Below are 17,135 nucleotides of genomic sequence, written 5' to 3' on the forward strand. Positions count from 1 at the left end.
TTACCTCTGGACATCTCTGCTGTCTCACAGGTAGAAAAAGCAAAAGCAATTTCCTTTACATCCTTGATTCTAATTTTTAAACATAGTAATATATTTGACAGATTTTACACTAAAGTAACAAAGAACTTACACAAAGCAAAAAACAAAACTGGTTTAATGATTAAAACAGATGAATTAATAGGTTTATAATACCATTAACTACGGGAAGCCCTAGAACCAGAAATAAGGATTTTAAAATTGCATGCAAAGTCTAGTTACTATAAAAACCAAAGCAATACCAAAATATCTTAGCTTCCTAGCATAGACTCCAGGTTTTTTATTTCCAATTCCCAGCAATCAAAGTATGTACACTTTCACATGCTACTGGTAGTGAAGGAGTAAGATCATTTGTATAAGACTACAAATATCTTTCACAGATGGGAGGGCACAAAAAACAAGTGTCCTCCTCTAACCTTTTTGGGCCCATCTTGAAAATAAAAAAGGCACTGCCAAAGATTCCTCGGTAACACCTCTGCTAGGTTTGTTATATAATCTTCATAAAACTAATGGTCCACTCATTTTACATTTCAGAGAACCACAAGGCATTGAAACTGTTTTCTTTAACTCATGTGCCAAACAACTGGCTTTAACAATGACAAAAACTTTGTATATCAGTTTCAAAAAAATTCTGGCTGTTTCCTTGAAAATATCATTATGTTCAATAACTGGACTTTGGCATGCATAGCAAAACATATCATGGAACTGAAAGAACTACCATATAAGATGGTGGCAGAGGACTCTGAATAATTATTCCAGTTTCTTAACATTGGTGGCTCTGGCTCCCTTGTACCAATGCAACTTTGTCATTCTCCCTTCTTTATTGTAACCAAGTGCTCTGAACTCAGGTTTAACCTGAAAAATATGTAAAAAAGATGCTTAAATAAATTACCAAGTCATAAAAAAAAAAGTAATGGAAGTCTTCAAATGCCTGTGGGCAATTGTCCACTATTCACAGAATCTTCAGAAACCATTTGCCTAAGGCCAAAGATAATTTGCTTTCTTACTAAATTTGACTCATGTTGAGCAAGATTGAAACTGCACTTGGGTAGCTAGTCTCAAGGCAAACTAAGCTTAAATATTTCTCTACGTTTACTGCATCCACGTAGTGTGCAATTTCTGATGCTGAATGAGAGATATTCGGCAGTTGAAGGCTTCACCACAAGCATCACATTCATGGGTTTCTTGGGTTTTCATCTCCGTGTGGATCTTCTGATGGTTGACAAGGCTGCGCTGCTGACTGAAACTTTTGTCGCATTTCTCACACTTATAAGGTTTCTCTCCTGTGTGTATCCTCTGATGCTGAATAAGGCCCGAGTTCCGGCTAAAGGCCTTCCCACACTCTTCACATTTATGGGGTTTATTACCCGTGTGAACACCCTGATGCCGAATAAGATTACACAGTTGACTAAAGCTTTTGCCACACTGTCTGCACAGATAAGGCCTCTCCCCAGTGTGGATTCTCTGATGTTCAATAAGAAAGGAGCTCCGACTGAAGCTTTTCCCACATACAGTACATAAGTAGGGCTTTTCACCAGTGTGGATTCTTTGATGTTGTACAAGATGAGCACTGACACTAAAAGTTTTCCCACATTCATCACATTTGTAAGATTTTTCCTTAGGGAAGACTTCCTGCTGTATAATAAGACTGCAATTTGGATCAAAACTTTCCTTAGTTTCATTGTATGAATAAGTCTTCTCTCTGGTGTGAATTCTCTGATGCTGAATAAGACCTGAGCTTCTACTAAAGGCTTTTCCACATTCCTCACACTTATGGGGTTTATCTCCTGTGTGGATCCTCTGATGACGAGTAAGATTGCAAAGTTGACTGAAGCTTTTCCCACACTCTTTGCACTGATAAGGTCTTTCACCTGTGTGGATCCTCTGATGTTCAATAAGGAATGAGCTCCGACTGAAGCTTTTCCCACATTCAATACAAAGAAAGGGCTTCTCGCCAGTGTGGATTTTTTGGTGTTGTATAAGGTATGTACTTAATCTAAAGGCTTTCCCACATTCACCACATTTATGGGGTCTTTCTCCAGTGTGAATTCTTTGATGCTCTACTAGTAATGAATTTCGACTAAAACTCTTTTTACATTTGGTACAGTGATAGGGTTTTTCACCAGTGTGAGTTCTTTGATGCTCAATAAGGTGTGACTTCCAACTGAAGGCCTTCCCACAGTCACTACATTTATGGGGTTTCTCACCTGTGTGAATCCTTTGATGTTTCACAAGGCTCCTCCTCTGGCTGAAGCTCTGTTTACACTGATTACACTGATAGGGTCTCTCTCCAGTATGGATTCTCTGATGCCTAATAAGGGTGGAGCTCACACTAAAGGTTTTTCCACAGTAATTACACTCATAGGGCCTCTCCCCAGTGTGGATTCTCTGATGTTCAATGACAAAGGAACTGCGACTAAAACTCTTCCCACATTCATTGCACTGAAAGGGCTTCTCACCAGTATGGACCCGTTGATGTTGAATGAAATGGGCCTTGCGGACAAAACCCTTTCCACACTCTTCACATTTGTGGCATTTCTCTTCTGAGTTAGGTCTCTTACGAATAATGTTAGTGTTTCCTCTGAACATTTTCTGTTCCTGGGTCAAAGATTCCCTTGGTATTTCCCATAAGAAGATTCCTCTCTGTTTATCTAACCTACCAACAAGTTCAAAGGTTTCTCTACACATGGGATCCTGGTCAGTTTCACTTTTGATTCTTGTAACTATTATGCCCTTTGATTCCACTTCCTCCTCAATTTCTTCAATTTCTTGTTTCACAGTTGGCTCCTCATCCTTATCTCTGTTTAAAACATCTGGAATAATAAATAGAGAACAGAAACATCAGCCAGGCTCTTTTCTAGTAAAAAGAAACTGTCAGAAAAATGAGATAATTCAGATAAATCAATCTAATTAAGATAAACTAACCTACTATATCAAATGTAGCTTACTACCTCATGGTGTTGTTTTGAGGATTAAATTAGTTCATATACATAAAGCTCTGAGAACAGTACCCACTACCTGGCAAAGAGTGCAAACTATGTAAATACCATTATAATTAGTTATCTGATGCAATTAAGTGTTTTCCTTAGAGAATAGATATGAAAAGAATGTTTATGAAAAGGCCAAGAATGAACCTGCAGGAGCAAGTGGAGTTGAGAGGAAGGGCCGTTGTAAATCAATAGTAAATTACGCATGGAAAGGTGGATACACAAATAAACCAAGCAGGGTTGGGATGAACCAGTCCACTGAGGTAGAAAGAATAACATGGGAAGAAAACAGTAGGTTCTGGAAAATGTAGAATAAGGTAGCATTATTATAAAGTGAGGAGACCAAATAACTTGACAAAAAAAGAACACATAAAATGACACTGAGAAGATCAAAGGCAAAAATCAGGAAAGCAAGAATTCATTTATTAATAAGAACTTATTTATTGAAATGATGAATATTCCGAGCACTCTGTAATGAGCCAGGATTCAAAGATAAGACATGAAGCCGCCTACTAAATGGAATGGACAATGAGTACAAATGGAGAAAGAAAATAATAAAAAAAATTAAATAAAAAGCAGTTCTTGTATCAAAACACAAAATGGCTTTTAACAAAAACAATGGGTTGAAGTGACATGGAGTCTATCATGTAGACAGACAGAACAATAAATACAAAGGGACATGGTCAGAGGTAATAGAAGAAATGAGAAAGAGAATCTGTGATAGCTTATGACTTTCCCTACCATAAATCATACCACATTCTTCATGTACATATGATTCTCTGTCTAAAGATATTAAGACCCAAGTTGGAACCACTTAGTTCCAAATGAGAATATGCACAATATCTGAGAAATAAAAAGCTCCCATGTGTTGGAAGAAAGACAACGTATGATGCAACAGAGTAGCACATGGGACACTTAAACCTGCCTCTGACTTCTTTCATGATTTCCTACCTCTTGCTGCCTGTTGGACAACTTCACCAGTTCCTCTTTTCTCTCTATTTTCGAGTCTTCTAACTGTGAAGTCAGCTTCAAATTTTCTTTTCACTTACTTCCCCCAGTCATTAAGTTATTTTATTCCCCCAAGACTTATTCTCCTAACAAACTACTAGAAACTTTACTTCTACTTAGGCTGCTTACAGTGTTCTCCTTCAAAGTCACTTTTAGTGGGCTGTTTTTCCTTCACACAATGAAAAAGGGCAGGAGAACTCCTTCAACTTTCTGCTCCCTATCTATAAAATTACCTGCAATTGTATATGAATATTTGTTCTACTCCTATCCAAGGCTAATCCATCTACCCTCTCTTGATCCCACTTGCCTCTGGGAACTTGTTCAATTATTACCATTTTTCCTTTTTCTTCAATCTGTATTTTCCACTGAAACTTTCCTACCAACATACAAATATATCTATAACTTTATCCTGAACCCAAAATCCTTCTCTTTTTAAAATATTTATTTATTTATTTATTTATCTATCTAGTTCTCTCCCTACTTCTTTGGCCTTTTCTAATACATTTACCTAATGAATTTTTCTTCCTTTGTCAACTGTTTAAGGTTATTGTTACCCATGTTCACACCATCTCACTGATACTTACTCTCTGGGTATTGCCACTTACACGTCTCAAAAGGGCTCACAACTGACAGGATCATCATCTTCTACTTTCACGTCCGTCTCCACTGCTAATCATCTCTTGAAAGGCACTGGTATCTGTTACCCTAAAGTCCCAAAGCAGGAAATCGTCCTAAATGTCTCTATTTTTCTTACCACTAATCAGTTACAAAAATTAATGATGTTACCCTCTAGCATCTAACTTCTTTTTTACCCTCACAACCATGCTTTCCCTGGATCACCGAAAAAGCCACCTAATAATCCTTGGCTCTGATCTTTAGGCTGCCCTCACACGACATCTACTTCACTGGATCCAGAGAGATCTTCACATTCTGTTCATGTCACCATCACTAACACTCCATCACTTCTAAAATCAAATCAAAGCTCTCCGTACTGTGATACGGTCTCTAAGTTGTAGTTCAACTGCTACCTACTTTATCACAGTTTAAGTGGGCAAATTGCTTGTGTTACAGTCTTTTGTACCATTTCATTGCACATTTTGTTTACTAAATGTCCCCCAACATTTAGCTGGAAAACTCTTGGTTTCTCGGTTACTCTTTAAGATTCAATTCAAAGCAACAGTTTCTTTAGAAAGCCTTCACTATCTCCACTAGACAGATTTAGGTATTCTGTTTTTTTATCACTAGCCCTTGTCCATAACTCCATTAAAGCTATCTTTACACTGCACTTTTAACTGTTCGTGTTGGTCTCTCCCTCACAAGAAGGGAAAGTCTCTTTATGTTTACTCAGCAGATATTGTTCCAGGGGGTTTATTCAAAAGAATAAGAGAAGATTATCATTATTTGCAAATGATATGAATGTCTACCTAAAATTCCTAAAATTATTAAACAAAATAGCGATGGCAACTAATATACAAAATAAATACAATTTCTCACTACCAAGAAAAAATATTTTATAGAAATATTATAGAAAAAGGAAATGTTCTTCATGATAACAAAACCACAAAAAACCTAGAAATAAATCTAGTAAGAAAAGTATAAGAGACTTCCAGTCAAGATGGCATGGCATTTGCATAACCACAACAAAATTACAACTAAAATATAAAACAATCATCGCTTAGAAATGACAGAAATTAAGTTGAATGGAAGTCTGACAACTATGGAATTAAAGAAACCATGTCAATCCACACTGGTAGGAGAGGCACAATTGTGGAATGGGCTGTTTCCACATCCATGCGTGGTAGATAAAAATTCGGGAGGGATATCTTGGGAGCAAGGAGTCCCAGCCCCAGATTAGGCTCCGCAGCCCAGGCTTCCAGCGCCAAGAATGTAAGTTTCCACAACTTCAGGCTGTGAAAATCAGTGGGGACTGAGTTGGTGGAAGAAACTGCTGGAGCTCCAAGTAGTTCCTGTTAAAGACCCCACACATGGACTTACCTACTCAGACTCACTTACTCTGGGCTCCAGCACCAGGGAGGCAGCTTGAGGGGCACCAGTGGCATGTAGGGAGAGGCTGAGGTGTCTGACATCAAGGTGAGTAAAGATCATTGTCCCTTTTCTGAGCCCTCCCCCCAGAGCTGGCAGACTGGTACATATCTAAGATTCCATCAACCTGGCTAACACTGTTTAATTTGCCTTGGAGGTCCCCAGAGACTTATACCCAACTTACAGGCCCACCCAAACTGCTTTTCCATATGAACAGCTGGTCTTGGATCATGCTTCACAACTTCCTAAATCCTCTCAAACAAGCAGCAGCTGGCCTCAGTGAGCACCTTGCCTAGAACTAGCAGCCTAGATTCACAGCATGGCTTTGTCTGAAAATCTCCAAGCCCAGCATAAGTAGCAGCCATCTCGGATTGCTTTATAGCTCAGGCAGGGTGGCCCTGGGCAAAACACGGATGGCAGCTGACCTTGGCCTGTACCACCTGGGAAACCCCAGGGCTACCCCAGGGCCACCACACCCAGGGGACAGCTACAGACCACTTTGGAGTACTGCCACGCTGTCCCTGCACAGCTGATCCTCCATGGAGGGCAGAGGTTGCTGATAAGTGGTCACAGCCAATCCTTGTGGCTGACTGGCTTGTGTAAATCCCTACCGTTGATCTGCCAACAGCAACCAAGGCTTTACTACAAGAGGAGGGTGTACTCAGCCCACACAAAGGGTAAACCCTGAATACCCAGCCTGTGTGATAGGGGAGACTGTGCCACCGGCCCTATAGAACACCTACTATATTAGGCCATACTGCCATGATTGGGAGTCAAAGCAGCTCTACCTAATACATAGAGGCAAACAGAGGGAGGCTGCAAAATGAGGAGACAAAGAAACATAGCCCAAATGAAAGGACAGATCGAAACTTCAGAAAAAGAGCTAAAGGAAATGGAGCTAAGCAATCTAACAGATGCAGAGTTCAAAACATTGGTTATAAGGATGCTCAAGGAACTTAGGACCTTAACAGCATAAAAAAGATCTAGTCAGAAATGAAGGATACGCTAATTGAAATAAAGAACAATTTACAGGGAAACAGCAATAGACTGGATGAAGCCAAGAATCAAATCAATGATTAGGAACATAAGGAAGCAAAAAAAAAAAAAAAACCCCAATCAGAACAAGAAAAAAGAATCTAAAAAAAACGAGTATAGTGTAAGCAGCCTGTGGGATAATTTTAAGCAATTCGACATTCACTTCATAGGGGTACCCAAGGAGAAGAAAAAGAGCAAGAAATTGGAAATCTGTTTCAAAAAATAATGAAAGAAAACTTCCCTAATTTGGTGAAGGAAATACACAGGCAAGTCCAGGAAGCACAGAGAGCCCCAAACAAGATGGACCCAAAAAGACCCACCCCAAGACACACTGTAATTAAAATACAAAGATTAAAAACAGAGAGATGGGAGAATGGGTGAGAAGTGAGGGGATTAAGAAGTACAAATAGGTAGTTACAAAAGAGCCACAAGGACGTAAAGTACAGTGTCGGAAAGGCAGTAGCTAAAGAACTTACAAGTATGAACTGTGGACAAGAACAAGGGTGAGGGAACTGCCTGGGGAGTGGGGGGTGCTGGGTGGGAGAGAGCAAAGGGGGAAAATCAGGACAACTGTAATAGCGTAATCAATAAAGTATATCTTAACAGACATAAAATGTAAAACATTTAAAGCTATCCTTTAAGCTAAAATAAATGAAACAGAGAAGCACTGGCATATAAGTAAATAGGTCAATCAGAGGTAAAGAGATTAGTGAGTCTAGGCTTCCACATGGGGCAGCCTAGAAATGAGTATCCATTAGATCTGGGTTTGGTAACTATAATCACCTCTGGGTTATCTGCCATACTTACGTGTTCCCATCTTGTGAGCACATCTAATTTGTCTATGGTAGACAACTGACTAAAAAAGGGTGTCTTTCCCAGGAATCTAGAATTGAAACTGAAACAGGGAGTGTGAATGTGTCTAGAATTGTAACCTATCAAGTCAGAAGCTAAAGGGACGGACAAAAGCATGTGAACACAGGAGGAGAGACTATTCTGTCAAGGAGACTGAAACAGAGCACAAAGACAGAGTTCATTCCTGGCTTCCTGAGAGTGATCCAATTTTTGGCTTTGGTTCTTTTCTGATGCTCAGTTGCCATCCTGCTCATATATTTCATGAGTCATCTATGTCCCTAGAATAACTTCTCTTGTTGGCTTAAGCTAGCTTAGGCTGATGTCTATAATCTTTAACCTAACAGTTTTATAATATGATGGTAGCTGAGGAAACAGAGAGAAGGCAAGGAAATGGCAAAGAGAAGTCATGAAATTGAACACGTTGATTTTAGCTGAAAGAACTGCAAGATCAAGACCTGAGAAATCAAGCTGCCAGCTGTATCAATGTAGCTATTAAAGTTTTTAAAGAAAAATCAGCATGGGAAGGAAAGGTATAAATGATGAACCAAAATTACAGAGCTATAAGTAAAGAAACAAGATTGGAACAGTTGAGTAACAGTGTTCTTTCCCCAAAGGAACTCTGATTAAGGGGGTGGAAAGTCTACAGAAGAGAATGAAAAAACTGTGGAATAAATGATGAAAAGCTGTGTTTTGCTAAAATAAAGAAGAGAGCCTGAGAGTAGATCATAGATGGGCTCACTGCCATGCCTCTGTGCATATGGCACTCACATTTTGTAGCACTAGGGATAGGCAAGGCTGGTCATTTGCCTGGTTCTATCAACCCGGATACCATAAAGACTGAAGCTTTATTCCTTCTTAAGGAAAAAAAAAAAAAAAAAAAAGACAAAGGTTGACTGATGTGTAAGTAGTTAGAGAAGTGAGAAGACAGGGGCAGCCTTCAGGGTGTAAGATATGGGGCCAAAAAGTTGAGAATTCATGTTCAATGGCCTCTGTGTTCTCTGTGAAGAAGGAGGTGAAGTCCACTGCTAAGTGATGGACTCAAGGAAAACTCTTGTTTTGGAAAAGTCACTAGAAGGAACAGGGGATTGAGCAAATCAAGGATAAAAACTTGTTGAAATGTAAAAACCCAGTGGAGACTATAAGAAAGAAAAGCCATGAATATACACAGGGCAGCAATTCTTTCTGTTAAAAAATTTCTCCTCGTGCATTTAGCAATGCAACTAAGAGAGAAGAAAAGGCGGACTTTATACCCAAAACAGGGGTATGTGAAACTTGCAGAATGGGCAGAGCATAACGACAAGGTGACACAAGAGCATGCTGGTGATGGCTCATATATAAATCCATATATTAGAAGAGGAGTGAGGTCAGGAGAAGAAAAAAACCAGAGAAGTCAAGGAACAGGAAGCATCATTAGGAATGAACAGGTTTAGCAGGAAAGGAGTAGGAGAGGAAGAAAGGTAAGAAGTAAGCTCCCCTTGAGATTATGTCTGCTCTGATCACCACTATTGAGTTACAGTCAATAAACGCCTGAGTATTTTTACTTGGTCAAGAATAAGATATGGGGTTTTAGTTTTGCCTGTTATGATAAAATTGAGGGTATGATCATCAATATGAGTTGCTGAATGAAAAGGGATAGCCCTGAAGACAACACGGTCAAAATAGACTGGGCTTAAGTAATGACTATATATCATGGAGGGTGCGGGTTAGCACAGAGGACTCTGAAACATGTGACAAAGTCTATGTGTGAGGGTCCAAAAAAGTTGCCAAATGGTAGTGAAAAGGAGTTGAGTGGGCAGAGCAAGACTGCTGAGGGCTCAAAGGGGAGAGATTGTGTTTCAAGGTGGAAAACGAATCCTTTGGGAAGAGCACTGAAAAGCTGGGAGTGCAATACTTTCTTCTCCCTTGCAGCCTGGAGACAAAGGATGGGAAGGAAGAGGATGTGGGAGAATAAGCAGCCCCTCCCAGAGAAGTGGTGTCCTTGGGAAAGTGCCAGGTTTCAGTTAAGGCCAGGAGGGGTAAGGAACATTATGTGAAGAGGAACAGGGGCTCCAGAAGGCAGAGTGAAAAGGAGTAGGAGGAAAGCAGTGGGAGGATGAGCCAGGAGGGAAAGTACAGAGCAATATGGGATAGGAAGCCAGAAAGGCTTGTATTTTGGTCCCTGCTAAAATGCAAGGGGTGAGAGTCATGGCTGAACAGTTGATGGCTGAAAGGTTTGAATCAGAAGTTTGGAACAAAGCAGTTTTGGTTCTGGTATTGGTCCAAGTGTTCTTAAGAGTCTGATTTCTAACAGCCTCTTAGATATTTTAATCAGAAACAGCAGATTCTTACCCAGTGAGACCAGGTTTCCATAATTCTCCATCATGACATCTTTATACAAGCTTCTCTGAGCTGGATCCAGATAATCCCACTCCTCCTGGGTAAAAAACACAGCCACATCCTCAAATGTCAGCAACCCCTGAAATAGTATGATTTCTGTAGTCAGTTCCTGTTGTCTCAAGGACAATTCTACTACTGCAAAGTAGCACTTATCAGGGCCCGGAAGGCTAGAAGGAACATGGTAACTATGAGTTCCGAGAGGGGCTCAATTCCTGGGAACCGACTGTAACAGACAGGCACATCAGACTAGAGGGTAACTGAGCTGGATCACTGTCCTTCCTTAGTGAGGGGCCTAAGAATAAGGCTTTTTCTGGTTTAATAATGATATCCTATCATTTTAATTTTAGTAAGCCTCCCCAAGCTTCCTTCACCTCATTGCCTGGCTCCATTCTTTATTCTCACCGGCTTGTGACCCTGTTCAATTCAATTCTATGAAGTTTTCTAAGCGTCTGTCTTGGAGCCAAACATCATGACAGGCGCAGAAGGCATGGCAGATGGTCAAAAATGATGCCTCACCTGGAATAACTTACAAATGAAAGCGCTAGTTTGGAGCATTACTAATTTATCAAGTCGTTCTTGGAAAAATACGAGCCAGTGGTCAGTTTACTGTCGAACCGCACCCCAGAGTACTAGGGGTACTTCCTTGCACTGAGCTGGCCCTAAACACTACGGTCTGAGGGATGGGGGGCGGAGGAGCGCGGCCTAGCTTGAGTAGTAGTGAGAGGGGATACCCAGAGGGGCGACTTACCTTTGGCTCCAGCGAGGGGTTCGGGGAGGCCATCTCCTGGCCAGAAATCAGGGCAGGAAACTGGGGCGGCCCACAGAAAGGAGCCTCTGGTGCGGCCTAGCCGACCGTTGGAGATTAGGCCCGTCGAAGGGGAGGCCTCCAAGCTGGGTCTGGCCAGGTCCTGCCTTGGTCCCAGAGCGGTCACGACCCCAGCAGCATTTCAGAAGCGCCCCAAGGCCGCCCCCCCCAACCCCGAACTCCTTCCCCTGCTCGGCTGCGCACCTTCCAGGCCTCGCCACAGCCTCCTCCCCTTGTCAGTTCCTCCTCCTTTCAGCCAAGGAGCTCCGTGACCGACCGCCCCCGGACCAGAAGGCGTCACCCGGCACCTTCCCGGGACGCCCCCCAACTACAACTCCCGTCATGCTCCGAGAGCGTCACGGTCCAGCCATGTGGGCAATGGCTACTGGACTACATTTCCCGGCATGCAAATATGAGGAACCGACATTTCCGCCACTAAGTTTACACCGGATTGGCTAGTTTCGGTTGGCCGGGGGCGGGGCTCCGTCTTGTTGCTAGTCTCAGAGATGGCGGCGATTTCGGTCCTCGGTGTTACCAGAAGAAGTCTCACATGGATAATCGCAGGGTCCCCACGTCGAGAATTTTGGTCTCGATCCAGGTAAAGTGAAAGGTTAGATGGTGGGTTACAGTCACGGAAAGTAAGGAAAGAAACTGAGGAAGATGAAAGGACGAATTCAAAAGGGAATGTCGCACTATTAAGGCGAGGTCCTGCTCCTGGCTAGGAGAATGACAAGAGCCTTAGGGTTCTGAGTTCAGCTTCAGCTCTGGTCTCCGCGAGCCGGGGAGCTGGGTCACTTCTCTTGGCCTCAGTTTTCTTATCTTGTAACAGATACCGCCCCCGTGCCCTGCCCGCCCGCTCATTAATTTATTAAGCAAACGGTGCTGATTTTGTTTTGCAGACACCAAGTGTGGTGTCAGGAAGCATACAAGCAACTTAGAACCGGAACGTGAAAGTGCTCCATAAACTAAACTCACTTTCTGGGTATATTCCTAAACAAGCGATATTCAGAGTTGAAGTGCAGCCTCCTCATTTTGTTCGTTTGTTCATTCATTGACTTACTCAACAGACAGTTATGAAGCGCCTGCTCTGGCCCAGCATTTTTCTAAGTAGGCTACAGCAGCAGAAACAAAGTCCCTTGTCAGAGCTTAAGGACGCTGATATATGAGGAAACAGGACCTACAGAGAGGAATATTTTTAACCCCAGTGAATACATCTACACTCCCGTCCCAGTATAAATATAACCTATTGAATTTACTTGTTTTTTCAAAGAACTGCCCCACTAATCTCCCTACCCCACAAGTCACAAGTCAAGGGCAGAGCTAAATTAGAACCCAGGTGTCTTTACTCCCCATTAACTGCTTTCCTCTCAGCCCACTGTGGAATCTTTTGAAGGTAAATCTGTTTGACTCAGGTAGTATTGGGACAACAGAACCTGTTGGAACCTCAGGAAGCAATGTATACTCTCTTAGGTTTCAAACAAAAACTTCACTCCAAAAGGATTTTTGTCATCAGCTTATGTTTCATTAGGTACCCCTCTTTTTTGACTACTATTTGTTATTGTCTCTTAAATCCCATTCAGGTTTATTGCATTCACTCACTGAACAAATGCAGAGTGTCTGGGTGTTAGGGATCCAGGTGTTAATGAGACAGATCCCACCTTTGTTCTCGTAAAACGTTCTGGTGGAGGAAAAAATGAACAAATGTAGAATACAATTTCAGAAGGTGGTAAGTTATGACAACAACCAGAGCAGCATAAGAGATGACTGAGATGGAAGGAACAGCTTTCATTTCATTCTGATGAACTGTGACTAGAGTCGTTTGAGGAGAAGACGGAGGTGAGGAAGTGAAGAATAATGAGTATAGACAACTATTCTGAGAAGTTCTGTTGTAAAAGAAGCTGGAAGGGATCATGGAGAGAAGGTTTTTGTTTTGTTTTTTTTCCTTTAAAGACAGGTGATAGTATAGCATATTCTGTGCCCTGGGAATACACTTATTAGATATGGAGAAATTGATAAAGAATTGCAGAAATAGGGATATATTGCTGGAAGAGTCTGAATAGGCAGAGAGGAGTAGCATTACAGACCCTATTCTTGGCCAAACATTGTTCATTTCCAGGGCCTCCAGTTTCTGTAGGGTTGCCCAATCCCAATCCAGTGGCAACTCCACGGAAGACAGGAGTCAGTTTATGAACAAATATTTTATTAAGCACTGAAATAATGTGTCAGGCAGATTCCCTCACATTGGCCCATCTACTCAATAATATTCAAACAGTTTTCAAAAGACCCCCAAAGTCAATAAAACAGGCCTGTGTTTTCAGGAGTTGATAATCCGGCATGGTGGTTCTTAACCAGGGGCAGTTTTGTCCCCCCGGGGACATTTGGCAATATTGTATGATTCCCATGGCTGGAGGACAGGTGTGCTACCAGGATACTCATTAGTGGGTAGAGGCCAGAGATGCCACTGAGCATCCTACAGTGAACCGCACAGAACCGCATCCTGCCTCAGCACCTCCAACAAAGAATTGTCTCATCCAAAATGTCAGTGATGTTTGGGCCAGGAAACCCTGATCATCCAGTAAGAGAAGTAGAATGTCAATGAAATGAAATCTCAGGTAGGATGCAGTTTATATTGCTGAGAGCAATTTAAACTGCTGCAGGAGTTCAAAGAAACTCAGCGTTAGATTTGATTGGGGAAACTAGGTAAAGCTTCTTGGAAGAGAACAGCTTTTTTCCAGGACTTACAGGGTAAGTAGGATTTTTATAGGTAGAGGTGAAAGACAGGCATTTTGGATAGGCTATAACTTGAACTAATACGTGATATCAGGAAAGTAGGAAGCAGAATATAGTGTTGTTTGGGTAGGGCATAGAGTATATATAGGACATCAGTGAGAGATGAAGTTCAGTAGGTTGGGTTTGGATCTTGGAGGACTGAAAATCCCATACAAAACGGTTGGGAATTCATAGAGCATGTGAAAATCTAGAATTAGCTTTTGTTTTTTGGTCTGTACCAGCTCAGTTCAATTATTAGCTTCCAAGGACAGGGACCTGTCTTATTCTTTCCTCCTTCCACAGTGCCCAGTAAGTGTGCAAATTGTTGATTTAACTTGGTGGGCAAGATTGGTTCTGGTGTTTGCCAACTTGTCAACTTCCTTAATGCAGTGAACCAAAGACTCACATCATTGATTTTCATCGTTTCAGAGAAGAGGAAAAGCCAGTGGTAGCTGAGACAGTAGAAGAGGTGAAGAAAGAACCGATCCTGGTGTGTCCACCCTTACGAAGCCGAACATACATACCACCTGAAGATCTCCAGGGTCGCTTGGAATCTCATGTCAAAGAAATTTTTGGCTCATCCGCTCCTAGCAATTGGCAGGACATCTCTCTGGAAGATGGTCATCTGAAGTTTGGTTTCTTGGCACGTTTAGCTGATGACTTGGGCCACGCAGTGCCTAACTCCAGGCTTCATGAAATGAGCAGGGTCAGAGATGTTCTCGATTTCTATAAGGTTCCTATTCAAGACAGATCTAAATTTGATGAACTCATTGCCAGTAATCTGCCTCCCAATTTAAAAATAACATGGGGTTACTGAACAGTTCAGAAGAGGAGCTCATTGAAATCATTTTTTCCCTGAGCAAGGAGGCTGCTTATCAGACTGATGCTCTGCCGTGTGAAATGCTATCAGAACTGTGCTCTAAAACCACATTTCTTGTGAAAGAGTGTATTATTTTTTTTCTCATAGCATCATGGATTGACAAATAACAGGATTTTCTTTTTCACATTTGCTGAAACTTTTTTGAATGGAATCAATTCATTAATAATTTATGAAAATTTTCTTCATTGGACACAGTAATTAACTTTGGTTTAGGACGTGAAGCTATTACATGTTCAGACATAGTCTTTATAAGGCAAGAAAATGTTTTAATCGTGTTAGTATTCTTAAATCTAAAGTAGAAGAAGAGTTGTTTTGGGCCATACATTGAGACATGTAATCACAAAAACATCTCATAATGTTTTAAGTAAATTAGCGATTTTGTGTTGGGCCGAATTCATAGCCATCCTAGGCTGCATGCAGCCTGTGGGCTGCAGGTTGGACACCCTGGACAGTATACAGACAAATAAGGAAACGGGTTATATCTTTATAAAAGAAAGAAAAGTCTACATTTATTACAGAAATATGTTTCACTGTTTACTGCACAAGTAGAAATAGTAGAAAATGATTCTGTTCATTCTGGAGTAATCTGTTTTGGAATTAAATTTGGGTTTTTGAAATGTGTGTGTTTTAATTTTTTTATGGTAAACTTAGTTTTCTCCCTTGCCATTTCCTTAGTTTAAGTATTGTAAATGAAGAAATAAAATATGTGCCAGTTATTAAGTGCTGTGACTTTTTCTGTAATGAGATATATATACTAGCTTCGATAAATGCATATTTTCTTCAAAGGAGATGATGTTTATGTAACCGAACGCAGGTCCGGCTGCCTGCCGCTACAAAAGCCAATACCAGAGACGGGTGCTGATGTCAAGGGAAGTGGTTTATTAGCAGATGCTGGCCACCTGGAAGATGCTGGACTGATGTCTCAAAGCCCATCCTCACCGCTCAGTGGAGGCAGAGGTGTTTATAAGGTAGGAGAGGGGAGGCACAGAGATCAAGGGAGGGGTTTGCACAGATGAGCACAATCCATTCCAACAGGTCAAGTGATGGTCCTCTGTGCATCACCCTGCTTCAGTCATCCTGCCTCCATGGTTGAAGGTTAGCAAATCTCCCAGAGCTGGGATTCCTGAGGGTCGGGGTCTGTATCTATTGAAACTAGTTCCTAGGGTTCTTACACAAACATACTCATCTATCTGTAAGCCACATATTAGAGTCAGCACTTACAGAAACAATATGAAAAGAATGATGGGGTGGGTTGCACTTTCCCACTGTTACAATTTTCCACTGTTAGATTTACTTCAGATCTTTCTTCTATAACTTTAAAAAAAAGTGGCCTTGAGTACCTATGAATATCCAATAAGGTGGTAAGTCTTTGCTGACTTTGATGTATTTAATTTGTGGAAATTTCTCAAATTTCCAGGTGACCAGGTGGTTCTGAACGACAAAATGATTACACAAGGACATGATTAAATCAGGAATTATTTTTGTTCAGATTTTAGGGATGCCTGAAGCTGGGCAGTGCTGAACCCTATCTAAACTGTTTTTTTTTTTTTATATATAGACCTAATACTTATGATAGTTTAATTTATAAATTAGGCAGAGTAAGAGATTAACAACAGCAGCTAGTTATAATAAAACAGAACAGTTAAACCATATGGTGTAATAAAAGTTATATGAATATGGTTTCAAAAGGTACTCTATTCATTTACCCTTCTGGTTCTGATAGGAGACCATACCACACCTGCATGATGAGATGAAGGGGGATGAGTGACGCAGGCATTGGGACACAGCCCTGGGCTACTATCAGGGTTACTTGAACACATTCACTGCACTGCAGTGCCCAACAGTCCAGAGCAGCAGTCCCCAACCCTCGGACCTCGGATGGGTGCTGATCCGTGGTCTGTTAGGAACGGGTCTGCACAGCAGGAGGAGAGTTCACACTAGGGCCTGAGCTCTGCCTCCTGTCTCGCCCCACTCCCCCTTCCCAGATGTGGAAAAATGGTCTTCCACCAAACTGGTCCCTGGTACCAAAAATGCTGGGGGCCGCTGGTCTAGATGGCTACTAAGTGACAGATAGGTGGGTCGCACATACAGGGGGATAACCCTGGACAAGGAGGATTCACCCGGGCAGAACGAGATTTCATAATGTGACTCAGAATGGCAAGCAGTTTAAAATTTGTGGTGGTTTATTTCTAGAATTTTCCATTTAATATTTTCGGAGCTTGGGTAACTGAAACCACGGAAAGCAACAACGTAGCTAAGAGAGGACTATTGTATTTTCCTTTTAAGGTCTACTGGGTGTTCACTGATAAGCCCTCTTTCATTGTGGGTGCTTTTCATTTGTAGT

At 41.5% G+C, this 17,135-nt stretch overlaps 2 protein-coding genes across 5 annotated transcripts; one reads left to right on the forward strand and one right to left on the reverse strand.

The window, feature by feature from the left end:
• Positions 1-126: 126 nt before the first annotated feature.
• Positions 127-11,340, reverse strand: ZNF189 (zinc finger protein 189). Of its 4 annotated transcripts, none has more exons than XM_037140820.2 (3): positions 11,086-11,340; positions 10,290-10,371; positions 127-2,849 (listed from the first exon to the last, which is right to left on the reverse strand). In XM_037140820.2, exons 1-3 carry the CDS (start codon positions 11,116-11,118, stop codon positions 1,129-1,131), a joined length of 1,836 nt encoding a protein of 611 aa, XP_036996715.1. In that variant the 5' UTR covers positions 11,119-11,340; the 3' UTR covers positions 127-1,128. The 4 variants fall into 4 exon arrangements, with proteins under 4 accessions (XP_036996715.1, XP_036996714.1, XP_036996713.1 ...); XM_037140819.2 differs by having other exon boundaries at positions 10,290-10,374; XM_037140818.2 differs by having other exon boundaries at positions 10,290-10,416.
• Positions 11,341-11,618: 278 nt separating this feature from the next.
• MRPL50 (mitochondrial ribosomal protein L50) lies at positions 11,619-15,408 on the forward strand. Its single transcript, XM_037140816.2, has 2 exons — positions 11,619-11,740; positions 14,341-15,408. Exons 1-2 carry the CDS (start codon positions 11,649-11,651, stop codon positions 14,726-14,728), a joined length of 480 nt encoding a protein of 159 aa, XP_036996711.2. The 5' UTR covers positions 11,619-11,648; the 3' UTR covers positions 14,729-15,408.
• Positions 15,409-17,135: the final 1,727 nt, after the last annotated feature.

The sequence above is a fragment of the Artibeus jamaicensis genome, unplaced genomic scaffold, assembly GCF_021234435.1.
Source record: "Artibeus jamaicensis isolate MK-2021 breed Jamaican fruit bat unplaced genomic scaffold, CSHL_Jam_final scaffold_1964, whole genome shotgun sequence".
Classification (NCBI taxonomy): Eukaryota; Metazoa; Chordata; class Mammalia; order Chiroptera; family Phyllostomidae; genus Artibeus; species Artibeus jamaicensis.

Excerpts from the sequence above, each read along its gene's own strand:
- ZNF189 (XM_037140818.2), bottom strand. The coding sequence starts at position 11,118 with ATGGCCTCCCCGAACCCCTCGCTGGAGCCAAAG. Across the intron at positions 10,417-11,085 it reads ACCCCTCGCTGGAGCCAAAG|GGGTTGCTGACATTTGAGGA; the intron begins GTAAGTCGCCCC and ends ATACTATTTCAG. Across the intron at positions 2,850-10,289 it reads TGGAAACCTGGTCTCACTGG|ATGTTTTAAACAGAGATAAG; the intron begins GTAAGAATCTGC and ends TTATTATTCCAG.
- MRPL50 (XM_037140816.2), top strand. The coding sequence starts at position 11,649 with ATGGCGGCGATTTCGGTCCTCGGTGTTACCAGAAGAAGTCTCACATGG. Across the intron at positions 11,741-14,340 it reads GAATTTTGGTCTCGATCCAG|AGAAGAGGAAAAGCCAGTGG; the intron begins GTAAAGTGAAAG and ends TCATCGTTTCAG.